We start from the raw sequence: 21,986 nt of genomic DNA, 5'->3' as shown, positions 1-21,986 counted from the left end.
TTTCCACACTATAAACTTCACTTAAGTATACAATCCAGTTATTTTTAGTGTGTTTATAGAGTTGTACGAAGACCACCATGGTTCAGTCTGACAACATTTCTAACACACACGCAAATCCCTCTAAGCAGTTGGCAGTTAATCCTACTCCACCCTCAGCCCCAGACAACCACTGATTCTTTTGTCTCTGTGTATCCCTTTTCTGGACATTTCATATAAATGGAATCAAATAATGTGTAGTCTTATGCATCTGGCTTCTTTCACTCAGCATAATATTTTTGAAGTTCATCCCTGTTGTAACATGTGCTAGTATTTTGTTCTTTTTATTGCTGAATGGTATTCCATGGTATGGAATCACAGATCACATATCTGGTCGCCAGTGGATGGACGTTTGAATTATTTCCAGTTTCTGGCTACAATCAATAATACTGCTTTGTGTACTATAGTGATGCAGCCACATCAATGTTTAGAGCAGCTCAATTCACAATAGCTGAATTGTGGAACCAACCTAGATGCCCATCAATAGATGAAGGGATAAAGAAACTGTGGTATATATACACAATGGAATATTACTCAACATTAAAAGAGAATAAAATTATGGCATTTGCAAGTAAATAGATGGAGTTGGAGAATATCATGCTAAGCAAAGCAAGCCAATCTCAGAAAACTAAAGGCCTAGTGTTTTCTCTGATTAGTGATAGTTTTCTCTGATTCTGTAATCAGAGAAAACTGATCCACAATGAAGTGGGGCATGGGAAGAATGGGGGAACAATTGGATTGGACAAAGGGGAGAGAGGGAAGGGGAGGGGACATGTGGGTAGGAAAGATGGTGGAATGAGACGGACATCATTACCCTAGGTACGTGTATGATTGCACAAATGATGCGACTCTACATCATGTACACCTAGAGAAATGAAAAGTTGTGCTCCATGTGTATACAATGAGTTGAAATGCATTCACTATCTTGTATAACCAAAACAAAAAAAAAATTAACTAGATCTAAAATTTCCCATAATAGTAGAAAAAAATCTATAAGATAAATCTTGTAGGGCACACTGACATGTCAAACAAACAATAAAATATCAAGCTTTTGGTCTTTCCGCTACAAAGATAAAAAAAGAATACTGCTTTGAACATTTGCATGTAAGCCTTTGGTGTGGACAGGTTGTGTTTTTGTTTGATAGATTCTCAGGAGCCGAATTGCTGTGTTTCAAGTTGGGTTTATCATTACCTGTTCCTACGAGCAATGCAGGAGGGTCCTAGTTTCCCCACTTCACAAGTTGCTGCTGCTTAGTCTTTTTTATTATGGCAATTCTGTGGCTGGGAAATAGTATCTTATTGTGCTTTTAATTTGCCTTTTCCTAAAGACTAATATGTTACTATTTTCATGTGTTTATTAGGCACTCATGTATCTTCTTTGGTGAAAGGAAATCTTTTGCCTATGTTTTGGTGGGATTGCTTGTCTTACTATGAGAGTTCTCTGAATGTTCAGATATGTGTGCCTGGCATTCAGTCAAAGATTGGTGGAGATTGTGCTCCAGTATCTTTGGCCAGCAAGGCTTCCTGGCTCTGCTGGTATGTCTGGAACCTCAGGCTGCTTTCATGCCTGGCTTGGCCTTGTCTTTCTGGCAATCTCCTCTGTGTGTAGGCTGTCTTGGCCAAGGATATGTGGGTGGCTTGGGCCTGCACAGGTTTTGCTGCATTTCTTCTCAGCCAGTGCAGAACTTGGGTATGTGAAGTTTCCTCCCCTTTGGGAGCTCCCAGTTAGATCCCTGGCTAGTGTGAGTGGATTGCTCCAAACCAGGCTGCAGTCTCAGGTCAGTGAGGCTCTCCAGTGGCAACATTGCCAACCACAGGAGCTCTTTCCCTGGGTGGCCTCAAAGTGCCTGTTCTTCCCACCTGCCTGCCCTGGTAGAACTACTAGTTAACATAGCCAGGTAGGGGATGGGAACAGCCCAGCCCTGGTGACTGCAGACCCTGCCCATTCTTACCAAAGTTCAAGAGTTTGTATGAATAAACTATTCTCATTTTATGGCTTTGGTCTGTTTCCGCTGTGTTGAACTGGTTGCTTTGGGCAGTTTTGTCTAGTTGTGTAGCTGATTTCCAGAGGAAAGGCTTGGTTAGCCTCCTTAGTCCATGATGTTGAACTGCAGTGAACCACTGCTCTCCTGTGTCCACCTGGCTTCTCTCCTAGCCTCAGCCTGCACTGGAGCTCAGGGGTTCTCCTTTTCCAAACTGGGCCTAGCTCTCCCTCTTCTGCTTGACACCCTTCAGTGGAGTGCTCTTGACGGACTCCCTCCGTGCCTCGCTGGTCTGCCTGCTTTTACCTTCCTGGTGTCTCTAGCAGCGTCTGAAAGCATGCTCCTTCCTCTGTGCTACAGTCACACTATCCCCTTACCCAGCCTCAGGACCTCTCTGCACAGTTTCCTTCACCTGGAAGTCTCTGCTCCTCTCTCTTTCTGTTCCATCACCTCATTCCTCCAATCTCAGTTCGTCTCCTTGGAACTCCCTCCAAGTCCCATTCTACTAATTGACTTGACTCTACATGACACATTATCACAGCTAGAATTTGGCTTTTATTTTAGTGAATATTGTCTGTCTCCCTTACCCCCACCCCATATATCCTTAGCAGTTAATGTGATACCTGGCACATAGTAGGTACTCAGGAAATAATTTTTTTTAAAGAATTAGTGAATTTTTACAAATAAAACTTAATTATAGGATTAGAGATACCTACTTCAAAGCAATTATTGGACTTATGTGGATTCTCTCCTCTTTGGCCATAACATGGATAAACTTTCCAGAGTGCTTTACTATATTGCAGAACCTATGTCCAGCTGACCACACTTGCCAAATAATTTACGCCCCCCCCCCCAAAAAAAAAAAAGAGTAAAGACAGCCTCTCATATGAAGTCCTGTCTTGTTGGTCTTGTAGTAAATTAACTAAACTGCTAATCTCATGCAACCTGAGCATCATCATCAGATCCAATTTACTGTCTGCATTTAGGAACATAATGGGTACATTTGGAAGTTCTTGTTTTCTAAGCAGGCACACCTGTGGGCAACTGAGATGGGGGGAATGAACGGTCTTCAAAAGAGAATTAGCTAGCTTTTTGCTTTTACAGACATGGAATTCAAGGCCCTGTGTGGCTAAATAACTTGCCCAAGGTCACAAAAATGAGAATTAGTGTGTCAACCTAAAAAAAATAAAGAAGCAATCAGAGATTCTCCAAAGAATACTGGTATCTGGAGAATACCCATGCCATAGTAAACTGTGGGGGTATTCAAGGAGGTTGAGACAAGGGGAAGGTTTCAAAGGCCAAAGTGAGGATTACGTCAGATGTTCTGAAACAGTAATCCTTGGCTGCAATAATTAATAATAAAAGTGGTGTTAGTCCAAGGCTGAGCAGTTGCTGGGCAGATGTCCTTGTAGAGGTGCTTTTTTGTAAGAGGCTACAGTGGCCTCTGTGCCCGCTTGTGGTTCTGGCAGTCTTTTGTGGTAGCTACCATCAGGCAGTCACAGGCAGAACCCCTTCCTTTGTAATCTCTAGGCGTTATTCACTTTTATTTTTTGTTAGGGTTGACGTAAGGGACTCCATTTTGATTTTGACAATTTGTACGTTTCTTGCACAAGTGGTTTCCATAGAGCATGACCATGAATAGCATCAGAATCACCTGGGACCATGCTCCACCCAGACCTCCTGAATCAGAAATGCTCGTGGAGAGGCCCAGGAGCACTTAACAACCTCCAAGTGATGCTAATGCGTCTAAGTTTAAAAACCTCTGCTTCAGGCCACAGCCTGCCTGCTGACAGCCGAATGGCATCTCTTTCCTTGCTGCTGAGACACCACTCGGAGAAAATAACAAGACACTTTGACTCCAGGGACCCAGAGCCTGACTCTGCTGGATGTGTGGGGGAAAAGCTGAGCCATGGGGCCTGTTTGTGATACGCTGGCTCTCCTGGCCTCCCCAAGACGGCTTCCCATCTTGCTTGACTTTAGGGGTGATAGCTGGGGGCACCCGCCCACCTTTATCCCAAGGCTTTAGCCAGTAGCAGGATCTGTTTCAATGATGTGATTTTTTTTTTTTTTTTTTGAGCTTAAAGTAAAAGAAAGGCTTGACTCGGCCCATCTCGGAGATCCTCAAGTAAGTTCCTGTCCTTGTTGGTGGCAAGAACAATGATGTGATTTGTGAGCATGAAGACACAGCTTGATACTTTAGGATGTACCCTGGGTACCATGCTCTGCTCATCTATGGGCACCAGGAACCCAAGAGTTAATAGTTCAGAAGGTGACAAGGCACTATTAATCCTCGTAAGGGCCCAGTTCTTAGTTTCAGTATTAAATCTCCTAGTCTTTAAAAACCTAGTCTTTGAAACTCATCATGGGTTAAATCCAAGTGCAGTGCATCAAAGCTCCTGTTGAAAGTTCTTTTGGACCTCTGTGGGGGCCTTATCAGGGGTTTCCAAGCAGCAACTGCTGGGGATGGCAGCTCTCAATCTATGGGTGCCTGGGGACCCTGTGGTCAGGTGGGAGACTGACTACATAATGCCAGGTGATGATTCTATGGGGAGGGAACTCCGTGCTGGATTTTGTCACTTTAAATCTTTCTCAAAAAACAAACTAAAAAAAAACTTCCAAACTGACTGAAGCAAGAAACCTGTCTGTGCTGTGGTGACTTAGGAAAGCTGAGCTTTGGCTCTTTCATATGCAGACAGAATGAGGTCGGCTAACAGGCTAACATATTAATCTGTATTGTATGGGTTCAGGGGTGCTCAGGTGTTTGTTGAATGAGTAATTGAGAGAGTTGACAGATCAGAAGCAACATGAGTGGTGAATAACAAGTTTTTATCTTGCCTCTGATTTTTGTATTTTGGAGGGATTCTGAGCTTCTGAATCACTTGCAAAAGTTTGTGAAATTCCTATCCCCTCTTTCCCCCATCTCGACCACAAAGCTTCTCTAGGCCTGGGTGGGGGAGTCAGGAATTTATGGACCTTGTTTGCTTTATAATTTTAATTTTGAAACATCTTTAATATTTTGTTCTGTCATACCCTGCCCACGATTGGCTAAAAAATAGTCCTTAGTACTTTTCCCAATGTTAATATTAAAAACTTTAATAACACAATTATATATTATAGAACATAAACTACAATAATTCAACTACAATATGATGTGCTATGTTATTAAAACTATGTTAATTTATATTAAATATCAAGTCTTTTTCACATACCACATACTTTGCAATGAATGATTATTTTATTTTCTATTTATATTTCTATCAATCTTTGCTTTATTTTTGACCCTGAGTTGAGACTTTAGTCTCAACTGAATAGAGTCCTGGACTATAAAGTCAGACTGCTGGGTTGCAACATAGGCCCAATTATAGCTCTTTCAGAGTTATCAACCTTTCTGTTCTTGAAGCCCTCTGTTAGGAAGGGGTTATAATCACATTTACTTTGTAGGACTGCTGTGCAGCACATGTGAATTCTTTTTGTGGGCATCACAGTGCATGGCACATAGAAAGCACTCAGTAAATAGTACCAAATGTTTTTTTAATGGTTGTTGCATGTCTTTAAGATGTCTGAAGATGAGCATTAATGGTCATGTACCAGACAGGACATACTGTATCAAGGTTTATGATCTGTTTGAGATTGAACTTGTGAACTTGTCACACCACCTGCCTGAATGTTTAGGAATGGATTGTGTTCTTGTATAATTCTTAGTGTATTTTTGACATACATGGTCTCATATACTTTTTTATATACTGGGGATTGAACTTGGGGGTACTAGACCACTAAGTCACATCCCCAGCCCCGTTTTCTGAGACAGGGTCTCACTGAGTTGCTTAGCGTCTTGCCGTTGCTGAGGTTGGCTTTGAACTTGCAATCCCCCTGCCTCAGCCTCCCTAGCTGCTGGGATTACAGGCATGCATCACCATGCCTGGCTTGTATAATTTTTAAGTAACAGAGTAAATTCATTCCCTGCTTGGTGATGAGTTGTGGGTCCCTCTGGAGTGTTAGATCCTCTATCTCCTGGTATCTTGGGCATGCTGTTGACAGCAGAGAGACGTGAGAAGGCCATCATGTTTCTCCAGCCACTGCCAGAAATTGTGAGAGTCGGAGGATTCCAGACTTGACAGCTTGGCTGGGATGTTTGCCTGCAGGTGCTGTACCTTGGAACTGTTGGAAGCTTTTGGCTGTAGGATCCAGCATCCTCTCCAGGAAGTTGGTTATCATGAGGGAAATTCTGGAAGATTTATCCTTTTCTCTCAAGCTGGAAACTCAGAGGGTTTTGAATGTCAACTCATCTTGAGTTGACAAGACCTGGGTGGAGGTGTGTGTGCGCGCAAATCTCTTCTCCCTGGGTATAGGCACATTTTTGGGGTGGTGCAGTCTGCTTTTGTATGTTATGATAATTGAGGCAGGATCAAGATCCCACTGAGGATGTGTAGACACTTCTTATTGAAGCTGGCTTCTCTAAGGAGATCATTTTTTGGAGAATTTTAATTTTCATATGGATATCAGTTTCATCAACCATCCACAGATGGTATTAATTTTGGAGGCTTAAGATACACATGGGAAAACAAATCCACAATTTGGGTCCCCTCTCTTCACTTAGTGTACTTCTCTTTGTTGATTTCTTCCCCCGTTTTATTTTCTGTAAACAGTGGATTAGAAGCTTTAGAAACTTGGTGCTTCTTGATCTGAGAAGTGGTGCTGTATCTCTGTGCAGAGGGAATTGGCAAGCTACCGGTGTGTGCCCTGCTGGAAAGAGCAACTCCCCCTAGCTCTGTGCCGGCGGGGGGTGGGGGAATGCTGAAGGGGATGTGGACTGGGATCTGGAAGAGTTAGGCAGTAAATAGCCTCACATAGATAGGGGTCATAAGCTGAAGAACAAGGTCACAGTTGCCATTGGTCAGAGCAAGGTGGGGTGTAGACATCTGAGCACAGGCCTTGTTCATGCATTCCAGATGTTTGGGGCAATTGCTTCTTAGATGGGGTCCCTGGGAAAGGCAAGGCAGGTGCAGCAGGGGTCACCACATGCCACCAGGCTGTTGCCAATCAGGAACTTGATAGACATCTTCTTTCTTGTAGGGGTCCTGGGCCTGGCCCATCCAGGGCTCAGTAGATTGGCCCTGGCATCTGTGAGGTGAGGGCCTGGTCCTCATGAGGACTAGGAGTCTGGGGAACCCTCTTGGGAAGAACAGCAATGTGGCCGAGAGGCAGTCTGATCAGACACCAAGGACAAGCCCACGACTTTACTTCTTCATCTCTTTACTCTTGTTTTAATTTTCACTTTTAAATTTAGATGAAATGATTTCACTTTGTGTGAAGACCAGCCTGTCAAACAGAATTCCTCTTCAAAGGAAGGTTTTTTTTTTTTTCTCCCCCTGCTTGTTTTACTCTGTAATTTTCCTGTATTTTGGCTGTAACTTCTGCCTGTCAGCATTAATGAGCAGCTGGCCCGCCGCCACGCACATCCTTCTCCTTGACGTTTCTCTGGAGTGCGTTGGACCCTCTGTCTCTTGGTGTTTGGGGGATGGTGGTGGCAGTGCTAGAAATATCTGCTCGTAGATGAGTGCCGGGGAACCTGGGGTTTGGTGGGTGGCTGTTGGCCCTGGCCACCCCCCCACTGCAAAGTAAAAGGGCCCAGTGTTCACTTCTGTAATGAAACTTGTCATGCAAATGCTGGTGGAGTGGGGAATAGCAAGGCCACTGGTGTAGACAGATGACCCTTGAGAGATGCCAGACCAGAAAGCAACCAGGAGTAGGTGCTATGCTCTGTGGGAGTCGGTGAGCCAACGCATGTGCAAGTGAGTGTGAGTGGATGCATGCATGTGGTAGCATGAGCATATATAGGTACGTGTTTGTGGGCTCCAGTGAGAGGGCACATGTTGTAAATGTGAGTTTATGTGAGTACCTGTGTGTACTTCCTTTTCTTTGCAAAGGAACAGAATTGGTTAAAGTATATTAGTTACTCAATAGCTTTTCCTGAGCCCTTCCCAGAAAGTGTCCTTCCCCCTGTCACAGCTCCCAGCTTGGGATTAGGTAGGGGTGCCATCAAGAAACTGGCTTGATAAGGATTAAAGTGGCTTTCTGTATTAGTTTTGGGTTACTGTAACAAATACCTGAGGAAAAACAACTCAAAGGAGAAAAGATTTTATTTTGGGTCATGGTTTCAGAAGTTTGTCTGTGGCCAGTTGATTCCATTGCTCTCAGGCTATGGCAAGCTGGGATATCATGGTTGAAGATTGCCAGGAAGCAGAGAAGGAGAGCTAGGGGCTGGGGACAAAATATATCTTTAAAGACATGTCCCAGTGACCCACCTCTTCCAGCTAGACCCCACCTCCTAACATTCCCTTTACCTTCCCATAGCATCACCAGTTGGGGACCAGGCCCTCAACATCTGAGCCTTTGGGGGACTTTCTAGAGCTAAACTGACACTTTATTCATGGGTTTGACTCCTCCCCTCTTTCTTACCCAGCACGTTATTTGACTTTTCATTTCACATAACAAAAAACTCTGTACACAATTAAGGTCACCTACATAGGAGTCAAGTTGCACACTACAGTGCAAAGAGGCTAATTTAAAAAGATAACAGAACCTGGAAGTTAGGTTTGCCTTGTTCTTCCCCCTAGAAGGGAAAGACTTTAAGATTGTTTCAGGATTTTATCTAGCAGTTTTACTCGGCTTAATGAAGCCTAATCTAGAAATATGGTTAACTTTCCTATTTAGAATGAAAGCTGTGATTTTTAGATATAGCTGCAGGCTCCAACCGGCAGGAAGCAGACAGAGCTGTGACCCGGTGGGAAGCCAAACTTAATTTGTTTCCTCCCAGGGGATGCAGACCAACAGGAATTGCTCTTTTGAATGCCGTCTAGGTAGTTCTTACCTGTCTGCCTGGAGCTGACTGAACTTTCAAAGGCTGTGCTGAGAGAGCACTTTGTGTAGTGTGTTGTGGTTCTTAATCAGACAGGACCCCATGCTCTTCTCCAAATATGATGAAATTTTAAGTGTCCTTAACAGTACATTATTGATGACCTTCCTTATGATGCACGATTCAGATTTGTGCATTTGCATTTAAACTATTTTTAGGAAGTAGTGGAAATGGTCCCTCCCCACATCTGAGCAGGAGGTTGGAATTAAGATGCCAGTTTGAAATGGGTAATATGAAAAATCATTAATATGTCCCCATATCCTGCACAATGACATCAATTGGTTATTCTGCCATCCTTTCTGAAAAAATAAAACATTCAATTAATTTCTTCAAAGCAGCTTTTGAATGATATCCTTTGCAAATATAGTTGCTTGTTTGTGCAGGATGTGCTTGGTTAGCTGCCAGGCTTCCATGGAGGGGTTGGTAGGAGGAGGAAGCAGAAAGAGATTGTCTTCTCTCCATTGCAATTAGTGGCACAATGCACAGAGAAATCGAGGCAGTCGAGAGCAAATCGGATCTGCCTGTTCCTTGAACACACATCCCCTTCTGTTCTACTTCCCCCAGCGTGAGAGCAGCACTCATTCATGGGAATGCTTTGTGTCTCCCCCCCACCCCCGTGTGGGGGGAGACTATGTGCCAAAGTTCCTGCGCCTTTAAGGACTGTCGGTAATGATGTGACTTGTCTACATAGCCACACTCCTGGTGACATTAACTATAGGTCAACTTGAAAGCATTTCCTCCTAGAGAGGCATGTTAGCACTTACCCTGACCATTGGCAGCTCAGAAATTAACCTGGCTCATCTATCTTTGGAGTTTGGTCTTCACCTTCATGTTGAAGAGCAAAAGCAAATTTCAAGTAGAAAGACATGAAACTGGAACTGAGAGATTTTTATGAGCCAGCCCTGCATTGCTTCTGCTTGCATTCTGTTGGCTAAAGCTCAAACCCTGTTCTGGAACATTTCATCTATGTCTACCGCAAGAAGAAAAAGGGATTTGGTGATGGTCGTTTTTAGCCAGTGCTTCTCAAACTTTACCTGCATCAGAATGGCCTGGAAGCTTTGGAAAGCACAGCTTCCTCGGCTCCTCCCCCAGCGTTTGTGATTGAGCGGGTTTTGGGTGTGGCCTCCACTTCCATTTCTGACAAGCTCCAGGTTGATGAGGCTACTGTTGGGCTAGGGATCACATTTTAATAGTCCCAGTTTATGATACATTTTTATGTCTTGATTTATACGTGTTGATCATGAGAACCAGAAGTGTCTTTATTATAGTGACATGAGAGATGGGAGGGAAGGAGAAAAGTGAAATAGATAGTCTTGGCCAGGTCATCCAGAATATTAAAAATAATTACAACTGGAAGACTTCTTAAAGACGAGAAGTTGTGGAGGATCGAGGACTGGGTGTTCATGTGCTCAGGAGGTGGCTGCTCCTTGCTCCATGGGAGCAGGAGGGTGAGGAAGAGCCCCTATCCCTGGCAGCAGAGGCATTCAGTGTTACTGTGTTGTAGCAGGAAGGTTAGGGGAATACAATACACAAGTAGAGGCTGGAGAGCTACGGGGGAGATCAAGGGAGCATCTACAATTGCCGCAGTGGGCTAAGTCCTGAATTTGGATGCAGATGAGCTGGGCTTGGATTTCGAGTTTCTTGCATCTTTGGGCATCTGTAAACTGGAGACTGCCTTCTAGGTCATGATCAAAATAAACAAGGCAGGAAGTTTGTAAGCTTTCTTAGTGATGCTTCTAGGTTAAAAAGAAATCTCACCATTTCATTTATGAAGTAGTTAAGGCATACATTTGGATGGGGTTGTTTTGTACTAACTTGGTAGCCCTTTGAAAAACATTGGAGGAAAACTATTTTCCTTTCTTAGCTACAATTACTTATCAATGGAATGTGTGCACTTGTGGACACTGCATGGCTGCTCAAACCTTGGAATTATATTGGACATAACTCCTGTCTTCTACATTAATTTTCTTTTCATGTTGAGTATTGAGTCCCAGGCTTCATGCATGTGAGGTGCAAGTTCTACCACTGAGTTACACCCCCAGCCCACAATGTTTCTCTATTGTAGCATCTGCTGAAACATCTTGCAAAGATAGGATGTGGTCAAAAGGAATATAGTGCAATCTGATATTGAAACTGAGAACTACCCAAGTTAGTAGTGTGGAAAGGATCTGACCTGTGTCATCAGGTGTTCTTCAAATGTGAAATATTTTGCGGTGTCTGAGGTCACTGCATGGCTCAGGTATACAGTACATGTGGAATTAAGGAAGTTGTTCATTTCTTTAACCAATAGTAATGGAGTGAAGTCAGGTACTGTGCTGGGCACTGGGGTGGGGACACAGATGCTAGACATTGAATCATATCGACACAAAGGTAGACTTTCACAACCAGAATTTCAGGGTGCTATGAAGAGGGATGTCTGATCTGCTCAAAGTTAGCATGGCAAGAAAAAGAAGGGAACATATTGTAGGAAGGGGAAGTACTTTCTGGGCAGGTGTTTCTCAGCCTTCTGGTGGTGAACGACCTCCTCCCATAGGTATTGTGAATGCCTGTGACTAGTGACTAATAAGTAGCAGCATGTGTTTGACATCTCGACTAGTCAGAGACCAGTTCAACTGATCATACCGAATGGGGGTGGGGGAGCCACATGCAGGGAAAGTTTCAAAAAGCCGTTGTGCACTAGTGTCCATTTGTGTGGACCAGCAAAATTTGTCGACTACACTTTGAGTAACTGCTTCCGACAGGCAGAACTGCATATGCAAAGGTCTTGGGGGAAGGAAGGAAGGGAAGCCCAGTGTGGTTGGAGCAGAAGGGGAGAGGAAGAAAAACCAGGGGGGCACTGTGCTTGGTCTCTAGGCTGCAGGAAGAATTTGAGTCCCAGTTGAAGGCATTTCCATCTTGGTGGAGAAGGGGAAGTTGTCTTACTATTTAGCAGGTGACAGCTTGAGAGAATAATCCTTCTTAAAAAAAAAAGTTGGTACCAGAGATTGAACTTAAGGGCACTTAACCACTGAGCCATATCACCAGCCATTTTTTATTAGAGAGGAGGTCTTTCTGAGTTGCTTGGGGCCTTGCTAAGTTGCTGAGGCTGGCTTTGAACTCGTGATCATCTTGCCTCAGGCTCCTGAGCCGCTGGGATCAGTGTGTGTACCACCACACCTGGCTTGAGAGAATAATCATCAAGTCAGATGTTTGGCTTCAAAGATTTGCTGTATGACTTGGGCAATTTTCAGTTCCCCGTCTCTTGCTATGGATGTTTTCCCCTTCTTTGTTAAAAGGCATATATGGGAGGGACTGAAGTATGTCCAGGTGTTTGCAGAAGTCCCTCCAGTTCCCTGACAGATGATGCCAGGTACTCTGGTTCCTCCTGATACACTCACTGCTGGTTGGAAGTGGAGGCCCCGCTTGCTGCTGCTTCCTGGGTATGAAACCACTGCTCTTGGGGGCTTCTGGATCCCAGCTGTTCCTCTGAAGTCACGTGGAGCATGTTGTGAGGCTGTGCTGCAATGCTGCTGCTAGTCTTTGCCATTCTGAGGTTTAATGTGGTATCCGTGGCACCAGCTGAAGCCGTGGGAATTGTACCATGTTTTGAATGGACCTGATCCACTGGGCCCTTTTACAGGGTCCATTCTGACATGAGAATCCAGGGTTCTCTGCCATTTGACTTCTGTGGGGCCCTTTGAGGGACTTTTTGGTCTGCAACTTCATGGGTTTGGAGCATTGATATCAACTTCAGGATTGTACTCCCCTTACCCCACCACCCCACTGTGTGCTGTGTAGAATAGACTGGAAGAGAAAAATGATGCACCGTGGTTTCTTTGCAGGTACTTTGTGCTGGATTTTGAGGCTGGCATCCTGCAGTATTTTGTAAATGAACAAAGCAAACACCAGAAGCCTCGAGGAGCCCTGTCTCTATCCGGAGCCATCGTGTCCCTGAGCGATGAGGCTCCCCACATGCTGGTCGTGTACTCTGCTAATGGGGAGATGTATAAACTGAGAGGTACGTGCTTCTAGTGATTTTTCAGGCTTTGTGGGTTACTTTATAGTTGTCATGGTGATGGCTGTATTTAATCGCCTTTAATGATTTACTGGGTTTGGAGGACTCTGACAGTTACTGCCCTTCTTATCCCTGGGCTAGGGAGGTGGAGCTGACCTTAGGAATTGCTTGTTTTAATTAACTGAGGAATTGAGGACAAAGGAGAGGTGGTGTTTACAGAGGTGGCAGAGGCTTAGGATTGCTGAAGACTTAGTATTTGCTCAATTTCTATTTTTTTTTTTTTGCCCCCATAGTACACATCTTCACTCTAGTGCCCTCTGTGGCTTGTGTTATGAGTACAAAACTTTTCTTTTTTTTGTTGTTGATTGGACCTTTATTTTTTCACTTATATGCAGTGCTGAGGATTAACCCAGTGCCCCACGCATGCTAGGCAAGCACTCTATCCCTGAGCCACAACCCCAGCCCCAAACCCAGCCTTTCAAGGGCTAGAGTATCATCCTCCCAAAGTTTCTCCCGAACTTTCTCTTGGTAAAGAGCCCTTTATTCAAGTTTTATTCAATCCATGGTAGCAGTAGAGCCTGCTGGTGTTAATTTAATTTCCCTCTGTGTGCTTTTTCACCTGCTCTTCGCCTCCTGAAGACTGATGTTTGCTGGGCAACCTCAGGAACGAGCATGACTGTCCAGGGAGTCCAGCTCTGCCTAGAGGCACATTCATTGCTGAAATGCCAGACTTGATTGCAGTAGTGTAATTTGATTGCCCGGCCTTTCTACCAGGATTCTGTTAGGGTTACATTGCCATGATTCTCCTGTCTGGATTTCTGCTTTGTCTTTTTTATTAAAAGAAAACTAACACATGGGTGTGTGCACATGCACGTACTCGTGTGGGATTTATTAAGGCCCAAGGAAGGGTCGGATGTATCAGATATTGGGCAGCTGATAAGTCTGCCTTTTAAAGTAATATTTTTTCTTCATGAAAATATGAGCCAAGTACCAAGAAACAGCCTCTTATCTGTCCTTGACCATGACAGGTTGTCACCTCTGCAAAGCTAGCCTGGACTCACTACCTCTTGGTCTAGTTTTCACTTTTCCACTTCTAGGCTTTACTACCCAAGAGATGAAATAAGCTAATGTTTCTTTATTATCTCTATATAAATCCTATTTCAGGATCTATAAAACAATCCAAAAGCCTATGAAATAAAAATGCCTGTAGTTGAAGAAAACTCTTTTTTTTTTGGGGGGGGGGGCGTGCTAAGATTCATGCTCTTTGGAGATTCATGCAGTGTGCATTCCAGCTGGCTAGATTTATGTGGTCCTTGGCTTCGCTTTGCCGTTTACTGCTTAATAAATTGTCAGAGCAGAAACAATATCAGGTGAAAAACTTAATGGCACTTCCCCCACCCTGCCTGTGGTTTATAGAATGACACAAATCCATACAAAAGAGAAATCCAAGTAACTCGACAATTGAGCCATCTCGTTTTGCCTTCGAGTTGCTAATATTCTGTGGATTATTAAATTCTACTTTTTTTTAAAGGGCGATTTTAATAGCAAACGTAAAAGTTTTATTATCTGCACGGAATAGTCACAGAGCACTAAATTTATCTAAAACTTAACTACAAAAGGGCAGGATAAAACTTCTGCGTATTTATGGCTTATCCTGGGCCCATCCCATAAGGAGCTAGGTGTCCATTTTTTCACATCTCTTCCATCTGTAGCAAAATGGGAGCACTATGTTGTAAGCTTTTGGGAATATTTTCAATGCTAAGCTTCTGTCAGTACCTCCTTTGTCTTCCGGAGTTAGTTTCACCTGGTCTCATTCTGTTCATCATATGTGCCATAGGCCTCCAGACTAAAGGCATCACCATGACTTATGTGGCCAAATAATTTCCCATTTTTGTAATTCTGGATTACTTCACCTGAAAGTTGAACCTGAAGTCTGGTTTGGTTGACCAAATGATGCTCAGACCCACTTTTGTAAATGAGTGTAATTTTCAAGAGAATCATTTTTTTTTGGCATGGTCAATAACTATGAAGTTAATAATCTGATCATAAATAACATTTATGCAGTTAATATTTGTAGTGAAATTGACTTAAATTTTATTAGAACTCTCACCCATGACAATTAAGAATAATTATATATATTATTTGAGATGGGGTATAGCTGGAAGGATATGCAGTTGAATTGCCCATTAATGTCTATGAGAGAAATTCGAGGATCTCATCTGGTGTCTTGTTCTGTCCAATAATATGAATCCTTGAACACATGTTATAACAGTAATTTAACCTAGTGCCCATTTTGCAAATGACTCCATAGTGCAACTTGGGATCACAAAAGGCCCTGAAGAATTATACTTTAATGCTCATATGAGCCTCACATAGTCACTTACAAATAATCACACATCTCCTTTCCTGCTGTCTTTTTAAAAGTAGAAAGGACTTAAGAGGAGGTTGAAAAATTGGCAAACCTATTCTTATAACAGATATTTCAGATTACATTTTTAGTGTAGTCCAAATGCAAATTTTCTGTGGCGATTTGGTGTGGCTTGGTTCTTGGTGTAAGTTCACCTTATTTGGCATCCAAGCAAGATATGTTTTCTCAGGATCTTGTGAAAGTATGTGTCAGATATGTGGGTATTTTCAAGGATTATGGCAGAGGACATCTAATCATGAAAATACAGGAAATGATTGCAAAAACACTGGAGAACACTGATTCGAAGTTGCTTTCCTCTGCTTTCTCCTCCTTCCCCCTCACTCACCAGGCCCCCAGAGGGCTGGGGGACGCTCTTAGGTAGGTGTAGAAACAAGTTGGGTGATCTCTGCACACATTGCTTTATCTGTTTCTCCATTTTAGCTGCTGATGCAAAAGAAAAGCAGTTCTGGGTGACTCAGCTTCGAGCTTGTGCCAAATATCACATGGAAACAAATTCAAAGGTAAGTAACCATGGGTTGGGAGGGGGGCTTCTGAGCCACTTGGGTGGCTACTTTCAGTCCTGTTCGTTTTCTTCAGGGGAGATATTTTTCATGTTACCTTTAAAAGTTATCCACAATAATGGAATTCATATTTGTCCTGCCACATCTAAATTCGAAAGCCAGGGTCAAAAGAAATAGAATTTTCTTGTAGGTAGACTACTGAAGCATGCAGATGCTATGGGCACTGATTCTGGAAAGATACTTTTATCGCTCCTGTTGTCAATTTAGGCAGCTGTTAATTGGCCCATTGAGAAGCTTGAGTGGATGATTTCATTGTGGAGACAGTAGTCAGATTTACAGTTCATGAAGACTAGTTGTTGTTACTGAGCCTTAAATAAAACTGAGACCTCAAATGGATTATGTTCTGTGCAAGGAGCTTCTGCATTCTGAGTGTATAAAATTGCTCTTGGGTAATTTGGCATCCAAGCAAGATATATTTTCTCAGGATCTTGTAAAAGTATGTGTCAGATATGTGGGTATTTTCGTGGATTATTGCAGAGGATGTCTAATAACGAAAATACAGGGAATCATTGCAAAACACTTATCCAGAGTAATAAATACTTGTTAAAATTAATACTTAGGACTACCCTTTTTATATAATTAGTCCAAATTTAGTGATTGTATCCAGTTACTGTCTTTTTCTGAATTTTATACATGCCCCAAGCAGTTTTCTTTTATATATCTTTCATAAGATGAGACAAAATAAAAAGGTCTTACCCAACCTATTGCCAAATATTATTAGAAGTAATTACTCTTGTCACTGTGGTCATTCTAGTAAATTTAGCCATTTGTTAGTATGGATTGGTATGTGTATCTAATGCCTGCGTCTGCATCAAACTGAATGGAATAATACAATGCATACTGGTCTTGTTTTAGTTCTTTTTATTCCTATATTGGAACTCTTTCCATGTTGGACCTATGGATCAGCTTCCTTAGGATAGCTGGAGGGTTCTCTTGAGGAATGGATATTAGTGCTGTAGTATTATGGACACTTGGGCTTGTTTCCTTTTGATTATACTTAATGCTGTAACATCTTCATTACACGTATATTTTTGCTCTTCTAGGTTGTATATCTGCAGGATGAATTTGTATCAGCATAATTGTAGGATCACATTTGAATTTTCATAGATATTGCTAAATTGTCTCCTAAAAAGGTATACTCTCACCAATTCTGAAGTTTGTTTCCCCCTCATTAATCTTGAGGTATTAACTTTTTTGATATTCTCACAGATCAAAAGTGGATACCCCATTTTCACTTTTATTTCTAAAATTGTGCCTGGGGCTGAGTAGGTCTTCAAAGTTCATCCGGCATTCATCATTTTGGTGCTTGAGATTGAACCTGGGGCCTCATGCATGCTAGGTACGGGCCTTACAGCAGAGCTACACTCCCAGCCATGTATTTTTATGAACTGCCAGTTTATATTCTTGTTTTTTATATTGTTCATTTTCTTCATTTGCAGAAGCTCTGTTAAGGAGGGACATTTGTTTTTGCTTGTCTCCTGTTTTTTCTACTAGGTTGCTGGTATTTTCAGTAAGCTTTTTTTTTTTTTTTTTTGGCAAGTTAGAGAATTTTAAAAAAACTTTTGGTAACAGAGATTGAACCCAGTGGTGCTTAATCCGTGAGCCACAACCCTAGGCCCCCCCCCCCCCCTTTTTTTTTTAAATTTTGAGACAGGGTCTAAATTGCTTAGGGCCTCGTGCTAAGTTCCTGAGCTGGCCTTGAACTTGCAATCCTTCTGCCTCCATCGCCCAAGCCATTGGGATTATAGGCGTATGCTTCCACACCTGGCTGGAACACTTAATTTTTATGGTCAAGTTTATGAATTTTTGTTTGGGGCTTTTGGTTTTGCATTATGACTAGTAAGGGCTTTTCCCAAAATTAGAAAATGTTCTTGAGAGTTTTCTTGGAGAATTTATAGTTTAATCATGTTTAAATCATTGATGATTCTGAAATTTGCTTTGGGAGTAAGAAGTGAGGTGTAGGGGAACTAGCTGTAAGTATGTTGCTATTTTAATGAATCACTGAAGAGAAGGAAAAGTGACAGTATCCTAATGGTAGTGACAATGAAGAAAAGAATTTAAAGATTCTCTGGAGGAGAATGTGATTTCCTAATATATTCTGGTCAGTCTCAGGAGTTCTAATTGATTTAATAATAGAAACAAATAACAATTTGGATGTTTAGGCTTTTAGGATTCCTAACTTGAGAACTGGAGATAGTCAAAGCTGCTTCTGCAGAAATTAGTAGTGAAAAATGAATTTGGTCTTAGTTTGACACCCAGCTAACTGTAGGATCACTGCTTAATTATCCTGGTAATTAGGAATATATACTAAGTCATCTTTTGTTTCTTCATTTTCTCTAGGCTGATCAGATTCTTCCCCAGTACAGTATAAACAATATTGTCCTAGGAAATTCTTCTAAAGACTTTTCATTTAAAATGGGGTGTTCTCTGGAACAAACACTAGGCATGCCGTTCCAACTCATTTTGGTGAGCATTGTAGGATAGCCAGAACTCAGGATCTAAGAAAGACTGGTCCAGTGGTCTGAAATACACTCGTTACTCCCTGGTGAGGGTTTCCTCGATCCAGAAGTGAAATGAGAAAAAGGAGGCTTTGTTCCCAAAGCCACCCGTATTTCATATAAGATTACTTTTTCAGGAATTGAAAAACTAGAGGATTAAAAATATATTTCCAGTGCAAAAGATATAGAATATTGATCAGTAATTTTAAAATTTCAGATAGATACAATACTTGCACAATAAAATATACTCTCAAGTGTAAATTGAGCATGTTTTAACACATGCATACAGTTATGTAACCACTGTAATCCCAATTCCACCATTCCCCAAATTTCCTTCATTAACTGGTTATGGTCACTCCTCATTGCTCTAAACACTCAGCAATTACCACCACTGACTGACTTCTTGGCTGTAGTTCTGCTTTTTCCAGAATGTTCTAGAGGTAGAATTGCATGGCTTTTCTGACTACTTTCATGTACAAAAAAAATGCTCTGAATTTCATTCATGCAATTGCATTTATCAGTAGTTGACTTTTTTTTTTAAACAGGTGCTACTATTTCTTTCTTGAAAAAATTAAAAGTAGATAACACTAAATCAGTTCCCGGCCTTAAAAAATAAATGTTGGTACTTAGAATTTCAAGGTCTGTTTCTCTAGTTCAGCTCCCTATGACGTGCACATGAAGGAGTCTGTGCAGCTGAGCCTGGAACTTGGAACTTCTGGTTTCCTGATCTTGCTCTGCCCTCACAGATGCTGTGCTTCTCTCCCTGGGTGGTGGGGGGTCCCATTAGGAGAACTTCTGCTTCTAAATAGAAACTGCCAGTCTTTTTTTTTTTTTTTTTTTTTCAATGTCAATGGATTATCCTGTGGCTTCTAGTGTTTGAGCTGCAGTTGCCAGATTTTGAGATCAGTCTGCTAGGAGGAATAAAAAACTGATTTTCTCTGAAGACATTATGAACAAAACAAAACGTCCTGGATTTTACAATTTTATTTTTTGGTGGAGCCTAGGGGTCGAATCCAAGGCCTTGTGCATGCTAGGCAGGTGCTCTGCCTTTGAGCCCACTCTAAGCCCATTCCCAAAATATCTTTTTTTTTTTTTTTTTTTTTTTTACTGCAGTATAAAAATTAAAACAGCATGGAGTCCTGCATTGGCTAGGGGAGTTTTGAGAGCCATGAGGGCATCCTCAGAGTTTAATGTGTGGGTGACTCTGGAAGTATCCAGTGCAGGAGTTGGTGTCCTGTCACTTTCATCTAGCATTCTAATGGTAGTGACATTGAAGTGGGTGGGGTTAGGAAACTTCCAGGACAGAGTGTCTGGGTAACTTGAGCACTGAAGGTGGGACAGGAGCTGGCCTGTTGGTAGAAGTAAGGGGAGTGATTACATTGTGTTTGGGAGGTGTATCTATGATGATATTGCTCACCACAGTGGTCCTGCAAGGTAGGTAGTATTGCCTCCTTTTGCTGAGTTTGAAGATGAGGCCAGCTGAGCTTAAATGATGGGCTTGAAGTCAGAGTGGATAACACTAAGCAGAGGCCAGAGTGCAAGATACTTGATGCTACCTCTCCCCCATCTCCCATCCTAGCTTGGCAGCTGGTTAGAAAGGACCATATCTTCTCCCACCCATGACCCCATATGTTCTTATATCCTGGAGGCGAAAGCTCTGTGATAGGATGGCTCAGATGAATACCTAATCAGAGGGACCCTTTGCCAGTCTTAAGTTGATTCTGATTTCAAATTTTTCTTCAATGATAATACTCGAAAGTAACATTGGCTTTTTTATGCTGTTTTTGGGTGTCTGTGCTGATGTGTAAGCTCTTCATACAAAGTGTTTTCGGCAGGTTCTAATGAATCTTAAGAAGGGTCCTCTGATTATGCCTGTGTTCTGACTTATGCTGTTGATTTAGAAGAAATATCATGGGATTTGGAGTGAGAAGACCTCTTAATCCTTGCTCTGTCAGTTGTGTTGTGTATTCTGACATTGTCTCCTTGTCTTTGAAAATGGTTGACAACAGCTCTCTTCTGTCTCATAGGTTGTAGGCTCACACAAGGGAGTGCAGGCAAAAGCTGTTTCTGATGTGGAGTGCTTTGAGGTGCTGGGGACTTGGGGACACAGATTTTTTTCAGCAAGGCTACTTCTTGGAAGTTCAGGTTCTCGGCTGCCCTTGTTCAATGACGGACTCTTCCAGGAATGCAAGTGTGCTCGCTAATCCATTTGTGGTTATGTGCCTGTTTTCAGAGAGGCCCCATCACTCTCAAGTGGTCTCATCCAAGAACTTGGGGTCATTCAAAATGAACAAAAGTCGATATTTGGGGGGTGGGGAGGAAAGCTAGATAAATGTATGAATACAGATCTATTTTCAACTTGCTTTCTGACCTGTGAAAGTGTGGCAAAGGGAACAAAAGTCACACAACTATAGAACTTCAGAAGAACATTCAGATTTTGAGGATTTTCATTTCATTTAATCCAGATCAACCAATGGGATTTTTAAATTTACTGTCTTCAATATTTTTTGAAATTTCAGTATTTCTTTGATTTTTCGTTTTTCCTTCCAGATATGGAAGTGTGTGAATTGTCTGAAGTATCCCTTTTCAGTCTGCTCTGATGGGCTTGAGTGCCTCCTCCTTGGCCCTTCAGTCCTTGAAGGATCACTGTGTGACACCTCCTCTTAGACTGGAGATTTTCAGCCAGGTTGGCCATGGTGAGATGGGGTGGGATGCTTCCTAGTCTTGATGGGCTCAGGGCTTGCTAACTTTTTTTGGCTCAGTGGGCTGCTTTCTGATTGGCACTCCTGGTGGCTGTCCCTACTGGAAGCATTCTGTCACTTACCACTTATGGCTTGTGAAGGTCTTCTTTTTCCCATAATGAAAGCTGCATTATTTTTTAAAATTACTGAGATGCACAGTATAAAACATTTAGAAGGTAGATGCCTACTTTAACATTTGGATGTACATCCTTCCAGATGCTTCTCCATGGGTAAATATGAAAAAGACATGTGACCCACTTGAGGTCCATCCTTCTAGACTTTTCTCTGCATGTATATTCACAGAAGCCAATTGATTTCATGAGCATCCTACATCTCCATGATGGACTGAAAGATTAGGCTTAGGCTGCAGGCCTGTGCTGTTTGATTGTGGGTTTTTTTTTTTTTTTTTGTATTTGAATAGAGACCTGTTTCTTAGATTTCTGGGATCTCCATTGTGGATTTTATTTTCTTTTGTGCTGGGGTTCTAAGGCAAGGCCTTGACATGCTAGGTAAGTGCTCTGTCACTGAGCTACCTCCATTGAGTTTTATCTTCCAGTTAGCTACTTTTTTTTTTTTTTTTAAGAGAATCTTTTTTGTAGATGGAAACAACACAATGCCTTTATTTTTATGCGGTGCTGAGAATCGAACCCGGGTCCTGCCCGTGCTAGGCGAGCGCTCTACCGCTGAGCCACAATCCCAGCCCAGCTACTTGTTCTTTTTGGTCACTTTTCAGCCATTATTCCTTGACATTATCTTGGTTGGATTCAGATGGGAAGCTGTGGACATCAAAGGGGGAAGTATTTATTGCTATTTTACCCATCTTACAACATG

At 42.2% G+C, this 21,986-nt stretch overlaps 1 protein-coding gene across 2 annotated transcripts in view; it reads left to right on the top strand.

The window, feature by feature from the left end:
• Nucleotides 1–21,986, top strand: part of Osbpl10 (oxysterol binding protein like 10) — a 266,818-nt gene that overhangs the window by 79,426 nt on the left and 165,406 nt on the right. For both annotated transcript variants that reach the window (XM_027932423.3, XM_027932422.3), the window contains exons 2-3: nucleotides 12,756–12,931; nucleotides 15,777–15,856. In XM_027932423.3, the coding sequence (XP_027788224.1) occupies nucleotides 12,756–12,931; nucleotides 15,777–15,856 (256 nt within the window). The remainder of the gene's footprint in view (nucleotides 1–12,755; nucleotides 12,932–15,776; nucleotides 15,857–21,986) is intronic.

The sequence above is a fragment of the Marmota flaviventris genome, chromosome 1 (genome assembly GCF_047511675.1).
Source record: "Marmota flaviventris isolate mMarFla1 chromosome 1, mMarFla1.hap1, whole genome shotgun sequence".
NCBI lineage: Eukaryota > Metazoa > Chordata > Mammalia > Rodentia > Sciuridae > Marmota > Marmota flaviventris.
Note: the sequence above shows the minus strand (reverse complement) of the source record. Positions and strands in the feature narration are given on the sequence as shown.